Below are 20,003 nucleotides of genomic sequence, written 5' to 3' on the forward strand. Positions count from 1 at the left end.
CATACAGCGTTAGCGCCCGAGGGTTGCTCCCGCGCAAAGGGCATGCAGAGAAATCATCAGAATAATTAAAAAATAATTAATATCCCCCCGCCCATCCCGCCCCCTCCCCCCCAGCCAAAACCAGCCCTCAGCATGGTGGGGATGCCCTGGGGAACCGCGTGGGGAGTGCCTGGGAGTGGAGTGGGCTTGGGGGGCCGGGGCGGCCGGGTCCCCCCGAGCGCTGGCCGTGGGAGGGGGGTGCAGGATGTGCTGCCGGGACCCCCGTGCTGGGGGGGCCGGCGGAGCAGCCTGTGCCCCCTAAGAGACCCATTCTCTTAGTCTAAAGTGCTTCCGATGCTGCGTCAGTGCTGGCTGGATCGTCCTGAGCCCCCCACCCCGAGCCCCAACGCCCCCCAGCTGCCCTCTGCCCCCTGCCACGGCACCCACACCCCCTGCCAGCACCCGGGGCTGGCACCCGTGACACGGGGCGCCGGGGGGGGACACGGGGGTGTCCCCTCCCAAAGGCACCCGCGTGTTCCCCGCGCAGCAGAGCCCAGGATTGGCCTCGGGCCCCCACGGGCAGCGCTCCCCGGGGAGGCACTGGACTGGGGTGGAGGGGAGAGAGTCTGTGCGTGTCCCCCCCACCTCACTCACCCCCTGGCAGCCCCCCGTTGCTGGGGACCCCCGTGGGAATTCAAAAATAAATAGCTCTCTCTATGTACAGGGGCTGGGGCAGGACAGAGCAAAGCAGAGCCCAAAGAACAACATCCACCACCAGCGACAGCAACACGCCACGAGCACAGCCGGGAGGGGGGCCGGGACCCCCCTTCCCCCCCAGCAGAGACGGGCCAAGGGGGGGGGCTGAGCCCCCCAGCGCCCTCGCCTGTGGCCGAGCGGCTGGGTTGGGTTTGGGGGTGTGGGTGGGTTTGGGATTGGGGTGGGTTTTCCCCCTTTTTTTTTTTTTTTTTTTTTTTTTTTTTTTTTTTTTTTTTTTTTTTGGTGGTCTTCCTCGTTTTGGCTTTTTGTTTTTTTTGTCTTTTTGTTTTCTGCAAACACAGGCACCGGAGGGGGGGAGCAGGGGCCAGGGTGAGGGGGGACAGGCATGCGGACGCGTGCTTCGGGGGGCCGCAGCTCCGGCTGCCGCCTCGGCTCCCATCGCCGTCTCCATCGGGCTGGAACCAGGACAGCCACCGCGAGCTCTGCGGGGACACCCCGGTGAGCCCCAGCCGGGGCTCGCCGTGCCCCCCGAGCCCCGAGCCTGCCCTCACCGTCACTGCAGCGGGGCCACGGGGGCCCCCGAGCCGTGGAAGTGGACGTTCTGCCACTTGCCGTCGCGGCGGTGCCACACGCGCGTCTCCTCGGACTGGCTGGTGCGCGGCCGGCCCTGCGCGTCGATGTACTGCGTCAGGCGGATGTAGGCGATGCAGGCCGCGTCCTCGCCGATGACGTGCACGTGCGGGTTCAGGATGGTCGTGTGGATCGGCTTGTTGTTCTTGGAGAGCACTGCGGGGCGGGCAGGAATGGGGCTGGGACGGGGCTGGGATGGGGCTGGGATGGGGACAGGGATGGGGCTGGGATGGGGTTGGGATGGGGCTGGGATGGGGCAGGGATGGGGCTGGGATGGGGCTGGGATGGGGCTGGGATGGGGCAGGGGTGGGGCTGGGATGGGACAGGGATGGGGCTGGGATGGGGACAGGGATGGGGCTGGGATGGGGCTGGGATGGGGCAGGAATGGGGCTGGGACGGGGCTGGGATGGGACAGGGACGGGGCTGGGATGGGGACAGGGATGGGGACAGGGATGGGGCAGGGGTGGGGCTGGGATGGGACAGGGATGGGGCTGGGATGGGGACAGGGATGGGGCTGGGATGGGGCTGGGATGGGGCAGGAATGGGGCTGGGACGGGGCTGGGATGGGACAGGGACGGGGCTGGGATGGGGACAGGGATGGGGCTGGGATGGGGCAGGGATGGGGCAGGGATGGGGCTGGGATGGGGCTGGGATGGGGCAGGGACGGGGCAGGGGTGGGGCTGGGAGGGGGCTGGGATGGGGCTGGGACGGGGCTGGGACGGGGCTGGGATGGGGCAGGGATGGGGCTGGGATGGGGCAGGGGTGGGGTTGGGATGGGGTTGGGATGGGGCAGGGATGGGGCAGGGATGGGGCTGGGATGGGGACAGGGATGGGGCTGGGATGGAATCGAGATGGGGACAGGGAAGGGACAGAGAATGGGCAGAAGAAGGGGCAGGGATGGAATCGGAACAGGCAAGGGGAAGGGGCAGGGATGGGGACAGGGAATGGGGCAGGGGAAGGGGCATGGGAAGGGGCATGGGAAGGGGCATGGGAAGGGGCAGGGGTGGTGGCAGTGCAGGCTGACAGATGGCCCAGCAGGGGAGGGCTGGGCACAGGCGAGCGAGGTGACCACGATGGGCGGGCAGTGGGCGAGAGATGGGACAGTGAAGGAGATGGGAGGGATGGGGCTGGGCTGGGCAGGGCGGGCAGGACGGGCAGGTGGCCCAGGCAGCTCAGGTACTCACAGTTCTCGAAATAGAAGCGGTGGAAGTCCATCCCCTCCACCAGGTTGCCCAGTGCCTCGGGCTCAAAGGAGGTGAGCCCCGGGTCGCAGATCTTCCTGCAGGCAGCAGGTGAGTGGCCCCACCTGGCCCCACCCGCCCGGCCCCGCCCCGCCGGCCGCCCCACTCACGCGTAGGCCTCGAAGTCGCCGTTGTTGACGGCCTCGATGAGCTGCTCCGTGATCTTGATGATCTCCTGCTTGCGGGCTGGGGGCACGCCACTGTCACCGCCACCGCCCCGGCCCACCGTGGCGTGGGTGGACGGGATGTTGGGGTGGACATGGGACATGAAGGGGAGGCATGGGGACAGACATGGGGACAGACAGACAGACCTGGAGGGCAGAACAACCCTGGGGACAGACAGACAGACCATGGGGATGGACCACGGGGACAAACACAGGGACCTTGGGGACAGACAGACCGACCATGAGGGCAGTCAAGACAGACCACAGGGACAGACACAGGGACCTCGAGGACAGACACAGAAACTGTGGGGACAGACAGACACCCCTTGGGGACAGATGGGGACCACTGTACTCCCAGGACCCCCACAGCTCTGCTACACCAGTATCGGCATAATCCTCTCAGCACGTCTCATTGCTAGCCCAGTGCCACCCCTGCATGTCCCAGTGCCGTCCCAGTGCCCTCCCAGCATGCTCAAGCATCCCAGTGCCTGCTCAGCACGTCCCAGTAGTTCCCACTGCCTCCCAGCACTACTCCTGTGAGTCCCAGTACATCCCCCTGCCATTCTAGCACCTCCCAAAACACCCAGTTCCACACTGGTGTTTCCCAGTGCCATCCCACTGTGTCTCAGTGCCATCTCAGTGCATCCCAGTACCCTCCCAGTTCCATGCAAGTGCATCCCGATATATCCCAGCGCAGTCCTAGTGCATCCCAGAGCTGCTTGTGTGCTCTGATGCGTCCCAGTGCATTCCAGTACACCCCAGTTCAATCCTACTGCATTCCAGTGGCAGCCCAGTACACTCTAGTGCCATTCCAGTACGTCTCAGTCACACCCCAGGGTGTTCCAACACCATTCCAGGGTGTCCCAACATACCCCAGTTTACCCCAGTACGTCTCCCGACCATCCTACTGCATTTCAATGCAGCCCAGTGCCAACCTACTGTGTCCCAGTGCCCTTCTAGTATATCCCAGTTCACTCCAGTTCCATCCCAGTGCATGCCAGCATCTTGCTGCTGAATTCCAGTGTGTGCCAGTGCAATTGGAGCGTGTTCCAGCATCATTCCAGTGTAGCCCATCCCACTATATCCCAATGACTCATTTCATCGGATGCCATCCCAGTCACTTCAGTTTCATCTCAGTGCATCCCAGTGCCACAGCCCAGTTCCATCCCAGTATCTCCCAGTGCTATTTTAGAGCATACCAGTACACTCCAGTTTGCACTGGTGCATCCCAGTAATATCTCACTGCATCTCTGTGCCAATCTCCGGCGTCCCAGAGTTATTCTAGTGTATCCCAATACATCCCAGTACCATTCCACTGCTTCCCAGTACATCCCAGTACCAGTCCACTGCATTCCAGTATCCCCCAGTTCCATCTCAATCTCAGTACCATTCTACTGTATCCCAGTGCTCCCCAGTCCATTCTTTTGTCACCCTAATGTGCTCCAACCACCTCAGTGCTGCTCCACTACATCCCAATTTGTCCCAGTGTCACTCCTATGCCCTCCTAGTGCATCCCAGTGCCACCTCTGTGCACTCCAACACTGCCCATTTCCATCCCAGTATGACCCAGTCCTACTTCAGGGTGTAACAGGACACTCCAGTTTGTGCCAGTGACTTCTCGCTACACCTCAGTGCCAACGTACTGGGGCATCCCAGTACAGCCCAGTACAGCCCAGTTCTGCACAGAACACCTCCTGGTGCCATCCCACCACGTCCCAGTATCATTGCAGTGCATCCTGATGCCATCCCAGTGCCTTTTCAATTAACCCCAGTTGCCATTCCAGTGCCATTCCAGCATGTCCCAGTCTACACCATTTCCATCCAAGTGCACCTCAACGCTTCCCAGTACCCTCCCAGTGCATCCCAGCATGCTCCCAGAGCACCCTGGTGCCATCTCAATGAATCCTGGTGCCAGCTCAGCTCCAGCCTAGCACACCCCAGATCAATTGCAGTGTGTTTGAACACCCACCCCAGTGCATCCTAGAAATGTCCCAGTGCCATCCCAGTGCATCCTGCTGCCATCCCAAATCCCACCCAGTGCATTCCAGTGCTGCCCCAGCACATCACAGTGCACAACTGCATCTTGGTGCCATGCCAGTTCCACCCCAGTTCATCCCAGTGCAATTCCAGTGCAGTCCAAGGCATCCTGGTGCCAAGGCATCCCGGCTCTATTCCAGTGCATTCCATCCAGCACGCTCCCAGTGCCTCCTTGTGCCACCCCAATGCACCCTGGTGCCATCCCAGTGCATTCCAGTGCCATCCCAGTGCATCCCATCACCATCCCAGGGTATCCTAGTGCCATTCCAGTGCACCCCAACGCATCCTGGCGCCATCCCAGCTCCATCCCGATGTATTTCAGTGCTACTCCAGTGCACCCCAGGGAACCAAATGCATTCTGGTGCTAGGCCAGCTGCCATCCCAGTGCCATTCCAGTGCCATCCCAGTGCATCCCATCACCGTCCCAGGGTATCCTAGTGCCATTCCAGTGCACCCCAGTGCATCCTAGTGTCATTCCAGCTCCACCCCAGTGCATTCTAGCACATTCCCAGTGCATCCCAATGCATCCTAGTGCCATCCTAGTGCATTCCACAACTGTCCATCACCGTGCCATCCCAGTGCATCCCGAAGCCATCCCAGGTCATCCCAGTACCATTCCAGTGCACCCCCAATGCATACTGGTGCCATCCTAGCACCATCCCAGTGCATTCCAAGACCATCCCAGTGCCATTCCAGTGCAACCCGATGCATCCTAGCACCGCCCCAGTGCATCCCAGCTCCCTCCCAGTGCATCCCAGCGCAGCCCTGCCGCCCCCTCGCCCGTCACCTTTGGTGTCCTCGTCCTCAATGGTGGTGTTGGTGCTGTCGGAGGACTCCTGCTCGCGGGACGGCGGCGGTGGGGGGGAGACACAAACAGGGGGTCAGACCTGGCCCCGGGGGGGACGGGGAGGGGGGACAAGCCCGACCAGGGCTTGGCAGGACCCCGAGGACGCCGGACGCCGCGGGGGGACCCCGCTGCCACCGCGCCCCGTGCACGCTCCTCGTCCACGTCACCCCCCGCGCCATGGCTGATGCTGGGGGAGGATGGAGGCGGAACGCGGGGCAGCGGTACCTTGGCGCCGTCCGCGGGGTTATGAATTACGGTAGTTTGAGGCTCCTACAGGAGAAGGGAGAGAGACAGAGGCGGGGGTGGGGGAAGCGAGAGCCCGGAGGGGACAACGAGGGGGGACGACGGATTGAGCAGCACGTGGACAGGGGCGAGGAGAGACCCAGACCAGATTTGGGAAGGGGATAGAGAGGGGGGAGAGAAGCAGAGAGTCATTAGTCCAGCAAAGCCAAATGGTTTAATTCACAGACATGGAGGGGGAAGAAAAGGGGGGAAGAGATGGGCAGAGCCGGGGGAGAGACGCAGTGAGGCCGAAAGGATGGGCTGGGCTGGGGGGCAGCTCCGTGCCCCTGTCCTGCATCCCGGTGCCCAGGGGCTCCACTCACCGTGCATCTGCGAATCCTGGGCATCCCTGTGCCTGCATCCCAGGCATTCCCATGTCTGGATCCTCAGCACCTCAGTGCCCACATCCTGCTCACCTCCACCCACAGCTTCCTGCTGCCTGCATCCCACCCTCACCGTGTGGGGTGGGCACTCCTTTCTCCATATCCTGCACTCACTGACCAGCCAGGCACACCTTCCCCGGTGCACAGCACTCCATGCCAGCTGGGCATCACCCTGCCTGCATCCTGCCCTCATGGTACCATGCCCTTGTGCTGCACCCCTTGTGCCATGAAGGCCATAATGGGCACCTGCACCCACATCCTGCACCTACCTTGCTGCTGGCATTGCCAAAGCACCCCGAAATCCTGCACATGATGTTCCAGACAGCCATGCCTTTACCTGTGCCAGCTGGGCAGTCCTGCGTCTGGATCCTGCCTAATCTCACCTGTGAGGTCACAGTCAGCAGCCCCATCCTTGTGACCTACACCTGCCTTGCCTTGCCATTGGCATCGCAGAGTGTCCCCAGCCCCAGCCCTTCACCCACCTCTCCATCTGTGTCACCAAGATCCTCCTGCCTGTGGCTTGTCCCCATTATGGGGCACCTATGTCCGTGGCACCCACCTTGTTGCCATGCTGGGGCACCCCCAGACTCATGTCTGTACCCACCTCGCTCCCCGTGTCACAGGACACCCTCGCACCCTTACCCTGCACCCACCTTGCTGTCCCCATGGCAGGAACATGTCTGTGTCCGTGTCCTGGACCTACCTTGCCCGTGTGTGGGACACCTGCGTGACCGTGTCCTGCACCCACGTCACCGTCCCCACGGCTGAGGGAGACACGGGGCTGTCCATGCCTGCGCCCTTCACCCACCTGCTGTGTCCAGCGGGGTCACCCTGTGCCCACATCCTGCCCCCCTTCCATCCTGGGGACACCCCCTCCCCAGCGAGCCCAGGAACAGCTGGTCAGGGATGGGCTGGTGGGATGGGTCCCATGGGACGGGGGTCTGGGGGTGCAGGCTGGGGGGCACCTACCAGAGCGGTGGGCGGGAGGGTCCCCTTGGGGCTGGTGACGCCGGCACTGCCTTTGGTGCTGTTGGTCTGGGGCTGGAGGGGAGAGATGGAAGGGGCTCAGTGGCATGGAGCGGGGAGAGGAGCCCGCCCTGGCCGCCCCCCGGCCCCTCTGCCCCTCACCTTGACGCCGTCCGCCTTCTTGTTCAGTAAGCTCTTAGCTGCTGCGGGGGGACACGGCGTCAGCGCGCCCCGGCACAAGGGACGCTGCACGTCCCCCCAAACCCAGACTCTTCCCGGCCACCCGCCCTGATCCCACCCTGGGCGCTGGCAGCACCCGCCATCCCCGTGTCAGAGAGAGGGGACACACGAGCAGGGTGCTGTCCCCATCCTGGGGGAGGTCCCCGTTTTAGAGGGGTGGTCCCCATGCAGGGAGGGGTGTCCCCATTCCAAGGGGGTCTCCATTTTGAGGGGTGTCCCCATGCTGGGTGGGGTGTCCCCATCCTAGGGAATCCCCATTTTGGGGGGTTCTCCATGCTGGGAAGGGTGTTCCCCACCTGGAGGAGTCCCCAGCCTCAGGAAGTTCTCCATCCTGGGGGAAGAGTCCCCACCCAGGGAGGGGCTTCCCCAACCCTGTGGGGCCATCCCCATCCTGGGGAGTGTCCCCCTCCTAGTGGGAGGTTCCCAAACTCAGGAGGGTCCCCAACCTTGGGGGGCTGTCCCCATCTGGGGAGGGATGTCCTCAACCTGTGGAGATCCCTCTCCAGGCAGGGTGTCCCCATCCTGGAGGGAAGGGTCCCCAAACTCAGTGGGTCCTCAGACCCACTGAGCTGCCCCCAGCCTGAGGGGGGTCCCCATCCTGGTGGCCCCCACGTGGGGGGCAGGGCTGGCTTACCTTGGAGAAATGCAGAGAGGAAAGCGAGAGAGAGGAGTGGGGAGGGGGGCAAGAGAGAAATGGGGAGGGGGGAAAGGAGGAAAAGGGGAAAAACATAAAAAAAGAACATAAAAAATGTGAGTTGAGTACAGGGGGTGGGGACAGCCGCCTGTGCCCCCCTGTCTCCCTGGAGGGGGACAAGGACAGGCACGGGTATGAGCATCTGTCACTGCTACCACGATCTCTGGCCAGTGGGGGAACAGGGGGTGATGGGGACATGGTGGGGCACAAGTGGCTGTGGGGGGCAGGGGGTGTCACCTCGAGCATCCTCATCATTCCTCCACACTGAGGGACCCCTCCCCCAGCTGGCAGCACAAGCTGGGGGGAGATGTGTGGTGACAAGTCCAGTGACAGCAGATTGGCACCCATCAGCCCCAAAGGAGGGGAAGATGACCCACACATCCCTCCCCCGTGGACCTGTGTCTCCTCAGGAGTCCCTAGCAGGGGGTTCCCAAGGGTCCTGGTCCCTCCTCTGAAAGCAGGCGGGTGCTGAGAGGTGGGGGTTTAAACCAGAGCCAAACTGGGGGGCGGGAGAGGGGGACCCCTGGCAGGGGGGCCAGTGGTAGCCCTTGGTGGGTAAGGGGGATGGTTTAAGACCCGCCGAGTGTTTCGCGGCACCACAAACACTGGCTGCAGCTCTCAGAAGCTGTGGGGAGGCGCATGCTGGGAGGACAGGCATGCGGGGGGGGCACATGCGGGCTGGGGACGCAGGGGGGGCACGGGGGCACACGGGACATGCGGCCCGTTTGCCCCCTCTTCCATGCAGCGCTGTGCCCCCCCTGTGTGCACGAGGGCTGGGAGCAGTGGGGGGACACCCCGAAATTATCCCCCCACCCCCAGCTCCCAGGACTGGCCCAGACGCGGAGCTGGCGGTGCCACCAGCGTGTCCCCCCCGAACCACCGGCCCGGGGTGGGGGCTGGCGCAGAGACCCCCGGGCCAGCTGCGGGGTGGCGGCCGGGGGACAGCGGGGACGGGGAGGCTGTGGGGCAGTGCCGGGGGGCAGTGCCGGGGGGCAGTGCCGGGGGGGCCATGCATGCGCTCCGATTTCCGAGGAGGGCACCCGAAAAACCCGTTGGGGAGGTGGGAGGCAGGGAAGAGGATGGTCGGGAGAAGAGGGTGCCGTGGGGGATGGAGGATCTGGGGACACACAGACCAAGCGGGGCCGGGGGGCCGGGGGGGCCCTTTGCAGACGCGTCTACCTTGTTCCACCAGCCCCAGCGGGGCCCCGGCAGCGGCCGCCGACATGGTGGGAGGAGCGGTGGTCTGTCTGCCCACTGCGGGCCGGGAGAGAGAGAGAGGGAGCGGAGCTCCTGTTAGGGGGGCGGAGGGGCTGCGGCCGGGACCCCCACCGCCCCCCCCCCAGCGAGGGCTCTCGGGGTGCCCATCACGCTGGCCGCGGGCCTGGGGTGGCTGGCGCTGCTCCGTCCCGCTCCCCGTGCTGCCCCCCGGCAGCACCAGAGTGGGGGGACACGCGGGGACCGGGCGCTACCTGCTGCTGTGTGCGAGGGGCGGGGGGGCCGCATCCTGCCCCCACCGTGGCTACCACATGCCCCGTCCTCACCGATGGGGAAAAAATGGGTGGGGGGGGTTAAGGAAGGGAGGGGAGAAAGAGAGAAAGATAGCGAGATAGAGAGAGGGGGGCACCGGCCCGGGGGGGATGGAGGGGGACTGCGGCCCCCGGCCCCCCCGGCCAGTGGGAGCCCCCCCTTACCTGAGAAGTTCCTGGTGGCCAGCATGGTGGTGAGGATGGCACCCTGCGGGGAGGGGCAGCGTGAGCGGGGACAGGGACACAGGGCCCTGGGGCGTGGGGTGGGATGGGGACAGATGGGGTGATGGGCACAGGATGAGGCCCACAGGACTGGGAATTGGGAATGGGGAATTAGGAACTGGGAGGGGGGTTTGCAGGACGAGGGCCAGGATGGAGCCATGGGAGGGGGCAGTGGGATAGAGGGTGGGCTGGGGGTGCAGCTGGACAGCGCCAGGCTGGAGCCAGGGCACGGGGCAGGGACAGGGCAGGACCACAGTGCCACACCTCGTGTCACTGGCATGGCACCAAAACCCGCAGCAGAGCACCAGGCACGCCAGGGTGGGACTGCAACACCCGATGGGAAGGGACTGTGCCCCAGGCAGGGCACGGGAACACCCTGGCGGTGCTGGGGCAGGAACGTGCTGTACCAGGTGTACCGGGTGCTGCCAGAGTGGGCAGGGGTCCCACAGCGGGCAGGGGAGGGTCCCACAGGAGAGCCCCATGGAGGGGCAGGCTGGTGCTGGCAGGATCAGCACTGTCCCCAGCCCACTCCTCCCCACCAAAACTCTCACCTTGAGCTTCCTCCGGGCATTGAACTTTTTCAAGCACTCCACTGTCTCCTGCCTGTGCATCATGGAGGCCACGGTAGAACGTTGCTGGGGGGGACAGCGGGGTCAGCGCCAGGTGCCAGCGGTCAGCGGGCCGGGGTGATGTGCACGGGGGGACATTCTGCACTTACGCAGACCCACGGGTGCTTGAGGGCCTCGTGGGCTGTGATGCGCTTGGCGGGGTTGATGGTCAGCATCTGGTTGATGAGGTTTTTCGCTTCAGGGGTGACTGTGTCCCACTCAGGTGAAGGGAACTGGGGGGGCACAGGGACACGGGAGTGACCGCTGTGGAGGGGCAGTGCCGTGGCACCTGTGTCACTCCACACCCCTGCATATCCCCAGCTAGCCACCAAAGCCACCCCCAGGCCCTGCCTGCTGAAGATCAGCCGTCGCTCCCAGTAGTTAAGGAATTCCGGAGTTTGTGGGCCAGCCGGGGGCCCTGGCACCGGGCACTTACATCGTAGGCCCCGGCCTTGATTTGTTGGTAGAGTTTGTGCTGGTCCTCGTCCCAGAACGGCGGGTAGCCCACCAGCAGGATGTACAGGATGACCCCTGGGCCAGGGAGAGCGGGGTTAGGGCAGGGCAGGACCCCGAACCCCCCTGGCTCCCTCCGGCCCTGCAGTGTCCCCACGACAAAGCAATTATCCCCAGAGTGGCCTGTCCCCTGTGCTGCCAGGGTGGCACGGACGGGGACGGTGTGGCACTGCCAGGACACGTGGCACGGGATGGCCTCAGGATGGGGTCAGAGCTGGAACAGGAACTGGGACCAGCATAGAAATGGGATGGGAAAGAGGGCGATACTAGGACGGGAATGGGATAAGACTAGAGTGGATCTCGGAAAGTGCCAGAATGGGAGTGGGCAGTGATGGGGCAGGGATGAGGATGGGATTGGGCAGGGGCTGGGCGAGGATCAGGGCAGGGATTGGGGTGGGGACAGGGCAGGGTTCGGGACTGGGAGCGGGTGCAGGTCTGGGATGGGGGCACAGAAGGGGCAGGGACTGGCAGGGACTGGCTCTTACCACACGCCCAGATGTCCACTGGTTTGCCATAGGCCTCTTTGCGCAGCACCTCGGGGGACAGGTAGCCAGGTGTGCCCGCAAATCCTGGCACAGGGACAGAGATGGGTGAGGAGAGCAGGGCAGCCACAACGGGAGGGGACCAGGACAGCACACAGGCCTGGGACAGGGCGTGGGGCAGGGATTGCTGGGCAGGGCTGGACATGGCGGGCACAGGGCGAGGTGCTGTGGGCACAGAGGTGTGGACGCGGTGGGAATAGGGAGAGGTGGGCACGGGGCAGATGCAGCAGGAACGGAGCAGGGGCTCAGCGGACACGGAGGGACAGACAGACACAGCGCAGGGACCTGCTGAGCAGGCACAGCGGGCAGGGGCTGGGGCTGGGGGGGCAGGGGGGCACCAGCACTCACCGAACCAGGCCTGCTGATCCCCCTGCACCTCGATGGCGAGGCCAAAGTCTGCCAGCTTCACCGCTGCCCCTTTGCACTTGCTGGCCAGGAGCAGGTTCTCTGGCTACGCAGGCACAGGGAGCACCGGGCACGGACACGGGTGGGGAGAGAGAGGAGGGATGTGGCAAGTAGAGGGATGTGACTGCTGCCACTGACCAGGTCCTGCCCATCAGCTGGCCCTGTGCTGTGGGGCTGTGGCCATGGGTGCCCTCTGCCAATGGTCCAGGGTGCCGGATGGCACAGCCCCATGGCCAGATCGGGGTCTTCCTGTGTCTCCCTGACTTCATCCCAGCATCCCCCCCCACAGCATGCCCCTGTATCCCACCCATCGTCCTCTTGTGTCCTGCCCTGACCCCCAAGCCAAGCTCCAGCTGGCCCACACAGCCACATCCAGCATCCCAAAGGTGGCACGCAGAGGTGGGACCCCACACATCCCCAGCAGGACACCCAGGCTGTCACTCAGGGTGTCCCCGGGTTGCCCCAAGCAGGTCCACCTCCCTAATCCTAACCTGTGCCCCCATCCCCAACAGCTCCCACTGCCCCTGGGGCAATGGCAGCTGGGAGGTGCAATGAGACCCCCCAGCAGTGCAGAACCGTGCCACAATGGGGGCACAGGTGCATCCCCAGGAAAGGGGGATGGGAGTGCTCAAAGCTGAGGGGATCCCCAAAGCCCAGCGAGATCTCAGTGACTCCCCAGAACCCAGCAGGCCAGGGCCACCCCCAGCCTGTGGGGACCTCCAGAACTGGGCAGGGGGTTCGGGGCAGAGGGGGGGATGGGGGTTGGGGGACACACTTACCTTGAGGTCCCTGTGGACCACCCCCATCTGGTGACAGTGCAGGACAGCCTCCAGGATCTGCTGGATGCAGTGGCTGCGTGCAAATGGGAGGGGGTCAGAGGCACGCTGTTCCCCCGCCCGCCACAGCCCGTGCACAACCTGCAGCTCCAAACCGGCCCCCCCGTCCCACTGCAGCCAGGGCAGTGACAGAAACAAGTGGTGACCTTGGATTTGTGGGTGCTGTGCATGACAACCCTTCTGTGCCCCTGCCAGGGGGCCACCCCTGGGGGATCCCCACCTGGGGGGGTCACACAGAGGGGTTACCCCTGGGGAGAGTCCCACTGGGGTGGGTCATTGCCTGGGCGACGCCTGTGGGGATGCCACTGCCTGAGGAGGGGTCACCCCTGAGGGCGTCACTCCCTCCTGGGGGCACCGGCCCTGGGGGCAGATCGCTGCCTGGGAGTCAATCCCTGGGGATCACCCCAGGGCTGTCGCTCCAAGGGGGTCACACCGGTGGGATCATCTCTTGGGGGGCCCTGCCTGGGGGTCGCCCCTCCGCGCCCACCGGGTGAGCTCCAGCCTCGGCACAGAGCCACGGGGGTCACCCCAGGGGGCTCTGCTGCCCACCCCCGTCCCCCAGGGGAGCCCCCCATCCCTGCTGCCGCCCAGACACGGGGATCCCCCAGACAGGACTCACGGGGGAAGGGGGAACAGGGGATGAGGGGGCGGATGGAGACGAGACAAGAAAGAAAGAGGGAAGGAGCAAGGGGATGAGAGCCTGAAATGGGGGTGAAGGGGACCCCGCCTAGCTGGGGGAGCAGGGGCGTGAGGAGGGGCAACCTCCCTGGGAGCAGGGTGGGGGGGGCAAAAAAGGGGGTCAGGGAGAAAAAAGACTGAGGAGAAAGCCCCACAGCGGGTCCTGAGGAGCGGAGCGGGGGCCAGGAAGCGGGGGCAGCGGCGGGTGGGGGCAGCGAGGGGGAAACGGCCCCCCCGGCCCCCCCCAGATACTGACCTGCGGCTCCCTCTGCTCAGGGGCAAAGTGATGGGTGGGAGGAACGCGGGCAAAGAGCTCATGGACACAGTGACTGCAAAACAGAACGGGGGGCGGGGGCGGGGGGGCAGGACGGAGGGTTAGGGGTGGGAGAGGGGGCAGGATTCGGGGGCAGGAGAGGGCAAAGGCTGCGGGAGGGGGGCAGGATGGGGTGAAGGGGTGCGGGATGGAGGGGCAAGGGCGGGAGACGGGGGCAGGATGGGGCTCGGGATGAGGTAAAGGGGGTGGGAATGGGAGGGCAGGTTGGTGGGGTGGGATGAGGCAAAGGGGTGGGGGGCAAGGAGTGGGGGTCAGGGTGGGGGGCAAGGAGTGGGGGTCAGGGTGGGGGGACAGGTTGGGGTACGGGGTGGGAGAACGAGGCAGGAGAGGGGGATGGGAGGGTAGGAGGCATTTCGGGGGCAAGGACGGGTGTAGGAGGCAAAACAGAGGGCAGGGGCTGGGGGGCAGCGAGCGGAGGGCAGCGGTCGGACGGACGGACACACAGATGGACACACGGACACGCACGGAGCCCGAGCAACGTGTGATAGGAGACGAGAGGGACAGAGGGATGGGGAGAATGCATGGAGGAGGTGAGGGGCACGAGGGGGACAGGGACGGGGGGGGCGGAGATGGGGAGAACGAGAGAGGGGGAGAAACACTGTTGTGAAAGGCCAGAGACCACGGGGAGGGGCACACGGCGGCACACAGGGCACTGGGGGGCTGGGGGCAGCACAGGAGGGGCCCTGGGGCCCCCCACTTGCCACCAGCCCCCCCAGCACAGGTCATGACAGTGCCAGGACTCAGCGGCAGAGTGGGGAGCATGGGGTAGGAAGTGGAATACGGGGGCGCCCCACCTGGGGGCCCACCCCACCCAGCAGCAGGACGGAGGCAGTGCAGGGGTCACAGTAACACAGGGGCCGAGGGGGTGCAGCCCCCCTCCCACTGGGGCCCCCTGCCTGCCTTGCTGGAGCTGCCCCATCCCTGCAGGCTCCCCGAGTGCCGGGCACGGGTGGCTGGGGGTGTCCAGGGCTTTAGGGGGTGCGTGGGGGCTGGAAGCTCACCTGGCATCAGCCTCGCTGTAGTACTCCCGCGCCACGATGTCCTCAAAGAGCTCACCACCCGTCACCCTGAAACACAGCCAGGCACCACATCACCTTGAGACCCCCCAGGAGCCCCCAGGGTCCCCTGAGCCCCTCCCGAAGCTCGGGGAGCCTCCTGCCGCACTCACAGGTCAAAGACGAGGTAATGAAACCCCTCCTCGGAGATGCTGTCGTGGAGCCGCACTGTGGGGACCAGATGGGGACAGGGACAGGTTCAGTCTCAGCCCCCCACGAACTCCCTGGCCCCCTCTCCCAGCCACCACACGTGGCACCCGTGTGGTGTGTGTCACCCATGTGTGTCTGTGCCACCCGTGTGTGCGTGTCACCCATGTGTGTGTCACCTGTGTGTGCCTGTGCCACCTGTGTGTGTCTGTGTCACATGCAGCCCAGACACCCACACCCAGTGTCCCAAAGGTGGCACCCAGAGGGACCCCAGGGTGGGACCCCACACAGCCCCAGGCTGTCCCTCCGGGTGTCCCTGGGGGCCCCAGGCAGGCCCACAGTGGTGAGACCCCCGGCGTCCCCGGTCACTCACCGATGTTGGAGTGCTTGAGCAGCCGGCAGATCCGCGCCTCGCGCTCCAGTTTCTGGTGGTCTGGGGGAGCAGCAGTCAGGGGGGCACCTGCCCGGCCCCCTCCACGCCCCATCACCTGCCCTCAGCCCCACCCCAGCCAGAGGAGCCCTAGGTGCCCATGTGGGGTGTGCAGGTGTGCAAGTGTGTCCAGGTTTGCAGGTAGGCGCACACGGGCGGGGAGTGCACGTGGATGCAGGTGTGCACACACTGCGGGTGTGCACAGGTGTGCACGTTCACCTGTGTGCCCGTGTGTGAGGCTGCGCGTGCCTGTGCACAGGTGTGTGGGTGTGCGGGGGTGTCCGTGTCCTGCAGCTGCGCACACACGGGAGCGTGGCTGTACCTGTGTGCACCTGTGTGTGCAGCCCCACAACCCCATGGCTGCACTTGTGTGCACAGGTGCAACGTGTGTGGCTGCACCTGTGTGCATCACTGTACCTGTGTTGGTATGTGATGTGGAGTGTGCAGATGTTCCCGTGTCTGGCGGTTCCTGCGTGTGCAGGTGTGTGCAGGTGTGTGCAGGTGTGCACATCTGTGCAGCTCTGTGTGTGTCACTCTATACGTGTGTGCCTGCAACAGCCACTGCATGAGGGCACACCTGTACCTGTGTGTGCAGCTGCACCTCTGGACGTGTCTGCAGTCAAGGGCAAACAGACACGTGCACAGATGTGCTCACAGCTCACACACGCACACACGTGTGTGCACCGCTCCACTCACTGCTCACACCTGTGCACAGGGACACACACCTGTGCACACACAGAACACACACACCCTGTGCCAGTCTCCGCTGCCTCTTATCCAGGTGCACATCCTAAACATCTACATCCCCACACACTGTCACACATCCCACACCTGCAAACACCTGTACACCCCCACTGCTGAGCTGTGAGCACACCCCACCCCACAGGCACCCACTCTGCTCACAGATGTGCACACACAGCAGTGCCCACCCGCTTGTGCCAGCGCACACTCACTGTTGGCATGCGCACACCCTGCTGACACACGCTCTGCTCACACCTGGGTGCACACCAGGCACACACACACACCTGTGCACACACATTCAGGTACCCCCTGCTCACAAGCGTGTGCACAGCCGCACCATGAACACACGGCTGTGCGCACACACTGCACACCCCTGTGCACACACACAGCTCACCCCTGTGCGTGCACACCCTCCCCTCCTCCATCTGCTCACACCTGCAGGACACCCCTCAGGGACAGATGAAGCTCTGAGGGGCCCTGGGGGAGGCAGCGGGGGGATGATGGGGACAGACAGGGCCAGACCCCCCCAGAGCATTCACCCCTCCTCCCCACCAGCACCCAGTGCCACCAGCACCACTGGGGTCACAGTGCCACATGTGTCACGGGCCCCACAGGCAGCCGAGGCTCAGAGGTGCCATGGGCACCGGAGCTCTCCCGGGCACCAGGCTCATCCGGGAGCGGCGCCCGAGGGGTGTCAGGGAGCCCCAGGGCTGCTGGGGGTCCTACCTCTGGCTGAGAGCTTTTTGGTGTTGATGATCTTAGCAGCGTACTCATGGCCAGTGCAGAGCTTGACGCAGCGCCGGACGACCGAGAAAGCTCCCCTGGGGAGGGACGGGCTCAGCACGCCCCGAGCACCTCGGGGTGCGTGGGGGCGGCTCCCACCCGTGACTCAGCACCCCGGGTCAGGGGGCTGCGCCCACAGTGACTCAGCACCGGGGGTGAGCCCCGACACGGGGGTGGGCAGGGTGGGGAGGGTGGGACGTGCTGGGGCCTGGCCGGGGTGCGCTGGGGGGCATCGGGGGGCGGCCGGGGGAAGGAGGGTGGAGGGGGGGCTCGGTGCCACGCACCATCGCTGGGGGGGGGTCGCAGGAAGGATCCAGCACCGGCAGCTAGTTGCCATGGGAACAGTGGGTGGCCCGGATGGCAGCAGTGGCCGTGGTGGCTGTGATGGTGATGATGGTAGTGGCGGTGACAGCGGTGGTGGTGGCAGCGGGCATGGGACCCAGCTCTGAGAACGGGGAGCTGGCAGCCACCAATGCCCCAGGGACAGGGACAGAGATGAGAAAAGCAGGGTCGTGCCCATGCCAGGCAGAAGCACCGGCAGCCCCTTCAAGTGCCAGCAGCTCCTGTCCCCCTTCCAGGACCCGTGTCCCTGCACGTCCCCTGCCTGTCCCCTGCCTGACAGGCCCCTCCCTGGTGGGGGGGTCAAGGCAGCATCAGAGCACTCAGAGGAGATCCCCAAAACAGGCTGGGGACGTGGCTGAGACCAGCACCACCCCAGTCCTGCCATGGGGAGGGGGCCGTGTGTGCCCTGGGAAGGTGCAGGGCCTGGCTGCCTCCTGCCACCGCCCCCCGTCCCCACGTCCTCAGGCACCAAGGGCCCCATGCTGACCAAAACAGTGGGGACCCTCTCACCACCAGGGGAAAAGGGGGGGTTCCCAGGGCCCTGACCCCTCCCTCCCGCATGTGGCCCCCAGGACAGGGGACACGGTGGGCGCCAGTCCCTGCGGGGGGAGCACAATGTCATAGCCCGAGGCATGCCTCAGTTTCCCTCTGGCGAGAGCAATATCTCTCCCTACCCCGGTGAGGAGGGGACACATGCGTGATGGCTGGCAGGCTACACCGAGAGATGGGAAGGGGGAAACAGGACCACGTTGCCATGGCAACCAGGATGGGCTGGATTTTGGGCAGACCGAGAGAACAGCCCCCGATTGGCACCATGTTCCCCCTACTGGTACCCTCGAAGGGACTACAGCCACCCCTGCAAAATGTTCCCCCAGTCTGGGGAGGTGGTGGTGCAGCCCCCCGCACGGAAGGTCTGACCCCCTCCCCGCTCCCCTCATTTTACTCCCAGCCAATGCAACCCCCATGGCCCTGGGGGCAAAAGAACCCCCCCAAAACAGCTCCTGTTCAGCTCCCCACAATGCCCACCCGAGGGGCTCATGTTGTGGGGGGCTTGGAGGGATTCAGGGCAGCAGAGGGGACCTGGGAGTCTTTAAGGCCCGGGGGGGCCAGGAGGGCTGGAGTCTGTAAGGACCCGAAGGGGGAGTGGATTTGGGGAGTTATATAAGGTCCAAAAGGGTCTAATAGGGGATGGAGGGTGTATGGGCTAAAAGGACCAGAGGGGAGAGGGATGGGGGGGGGTCTATGGAGATGGGGGAGGGTCCATGGCAATGGGGGGGCTGGAGGGATGGGGAAATCCATCAGGGTGAGGGGCAAAGGGGGTCCTGAAAAGGGAGGAGATCTAAAATGGAGCAGGTGCCTATAAATATTCAAGGATGGTCTGGAAAATGGGGGGGTGTCTATAGGGGGGCTGAAATGACTAGGGAGGGGGATTGAGGAGGGTGGGGGATTTGGAAGGGACCGGGGGGGCTGTAAGGACTGGAGGGGGTGGGGGTTTGTAGGAGTTTTGGAGGGGATCTGGAGGAATGGGGATCTATAAGGACCAGGGAACACTGGGGGGCTGGGGGGTCTGTAAGGATGGGGAGGGGTCTGTGAGAATGGGGGGCAAGGGGGCTTTAAGGACTGAGGGGGTCTGCAGAAGCCAGGGGCAGGATTAGGAGTGCTGGGGGAATCTGTGAAAACTGGGGGGTTGAGGAGGAATTGGGGGGGGGTCTGTAAGGATGGAGTGCCCATAGGGTCAAGGGCAGCTCTAAGGACTGAGTGGGGGTCTCTGGGGACAGGAGACTGGGGACTGCAGGGGATCGGGAGGGACGGAGGAGGGGTCTGGGGTGACCAGGACAGATCAGGGGAGCCTAAAGGTGAGGGTCCATAAGGATGGGGAACAAGGGGGCTACGGGGACCAGGAGGGGCTGTGGGGAGGGGGGGCCCCGAGGAGCTGAGGGGTCCGGGGCTGCCGGGGAGGGCTGGAAGGCCCCGGGAGGGGGGCGGTATAAGGGGTGGGGGCCATTGGGGGGGGCAGGGCCAATACCGGGGGGAGGGCAGTACCGGGGGGGGGGAGCTGGGCAGGGCCGGTCCCGGGGGGGGTGGGCTGGGGGGGGGCCGGTCCCGGGGGGGCGGGGGGGGCCAGTCCCGGGTGTCCCATCCCGGGGGGGCAGGAGGGGGGGGGATGCGTCACGTCTGCACCGAGCGGCTCCCCGAGCCCCGGGCAGCACCCCCCGCCCCCGCCGCGCCCCGGGGCCGGGGCCGGGGCCGGGCCGGTGCCGCCGCCCTTACTTGCCGATCTCCTCGTAGAGCTGGTACTCGTCGGTGAAACGGGTGCAGGGCACGGTGGTGGCCATGCTGCCGCCGCGCCGCGCCGCAATGAGCCGCCCCGGCACCGGCTCCGCTCGGCTCCGGCTCCGCCCGGCGCGGGGGGCGGGGGGAGGCGCCGGGCCGGGGGAGGCTCCAGCCCGGGACAGCCCCCGCCGCCCCCCCGCCGGGATCCCCGGCCCCTCCGCGGGCACCCCCACCTCGGACCTGCCCCCGCACGCCGGGGGATCCCCCTTGTCTCCACGAGGGCCCTACAGCCAGACCCCCCAGCCCAGGGAGCCTTTATCCCAAATTTCCCCCGGGAGCGGGATAACTAGCCCCCACCCCTAGAGGCCCCGTATCCAGACGCCCCTT

The 20,003-nt window shown here is 65.4% G+C and overlaps 1 protein-coding gene across 11 annotated transcripts; it reads right to left on the minus strand.

Moving 5' to 3' along the window:
- Nucleotides 1-991: 991 nt before the first annotated feature.
- CAMK2B (calcium/calmodulin dependent protein kinase II beta) lies at nt 992-19,772 on the minus strand. Of its 11 annotated transcripts, none has more exons than XM_085559397.1 (22): nt 19,614-19,740; nt 16,944-17,038; nt 15,420-15,479; nt 15,013-15,067; nt 14,846-14,911; nt 13,767-14,241; nt 12,776-12,848; nt 11,940-12,042; nt 11,535-11,618; nt 10,973-11,067; nt 10,647-10,769; nt 10,480-10,563; nt 9,872-9,914; nt 9,360-9,434; nt 7,409-7,449; nt 7,250-7,321; nt 5,841-5,885; nt 5,556-5,604; nt 2,678-2,753; nt 2,511-2,605; nt 1,248-1,482; nt 992-1,178 (listed from the first exon to the last, which is right to left on the minus strand). In XM_085559397.1, the coding sequence occupies exons 6-21, from the start codon at nt 13,826-13,828 to the stop codon at nt 1,250-1,252; spliced, it is 1,353 nt and encodes a 450-aa protein (XP_085415523.1). In that variant the 5' UTR covers nt 13,829-14,241; nt 14,846-14,911; nt 15,013-15,067; nt 15,420-15,479; nt 16,944-17,038; nt 19,614-19,740; the 3' UTR covers nt 992-1,178; nt 1,248-1,249. The 11 variants fall into 11 exon arrangements, with proteins under 11 accessions (XP_085415523.1, XP_085415522.1, XP_077645410.1 ...); XM_085559396.1 differs by having other exon boundaries at nt 13,767-13,839; nt 19,614-19,704; XM_077789284.2 differs by lacking the exon at nt 13,767-14,241 and having other exon boundaries at nt 19,614-19,772.
- Nucleotides 19,773-20,003: the final 231 nt, after the last annotated feature.

The sequence above is a fragment of the Lonchura striata genome, chromosome 22 (assembly GCF_050655825.1).
Source record: "Lonchura striata isolate lonStrDom1 chromosome 22, ASM5065582v1, whole genome shotgun sequence".
Lineage (NCBI taxonomy): Eukaryota > Metazoa > Chordata > Aves > Passeriformes > Estrildidae > Lonchura > Lonchura striata.

Excerpts from the sequence above, each read along its gene's own strand:
- CAMK2B (XM_077789284.2), bottom strand. The coding sequence starts at position 19,678 with ATGGCCACCACCGTGCCCTGCACCCGTTTCACCGACGAGTACCAGCTC. Across the intron at positions 11,068-11,534 it reads AGTGGACATCTGGGCGTGTG|GGGTCATCCTGTACATCCTG; the intron begins GTAAGAGCCAGT and ends TCCCTGGCCCAG. Across the intron at positions 1,483-2,510 it reads CCGCTTCTATTTCGAGAACT|TGCTCTCCAAGAACAACAAG; the intron begins GTGAGTACCTGA and ends CCCGCCCCGCAG.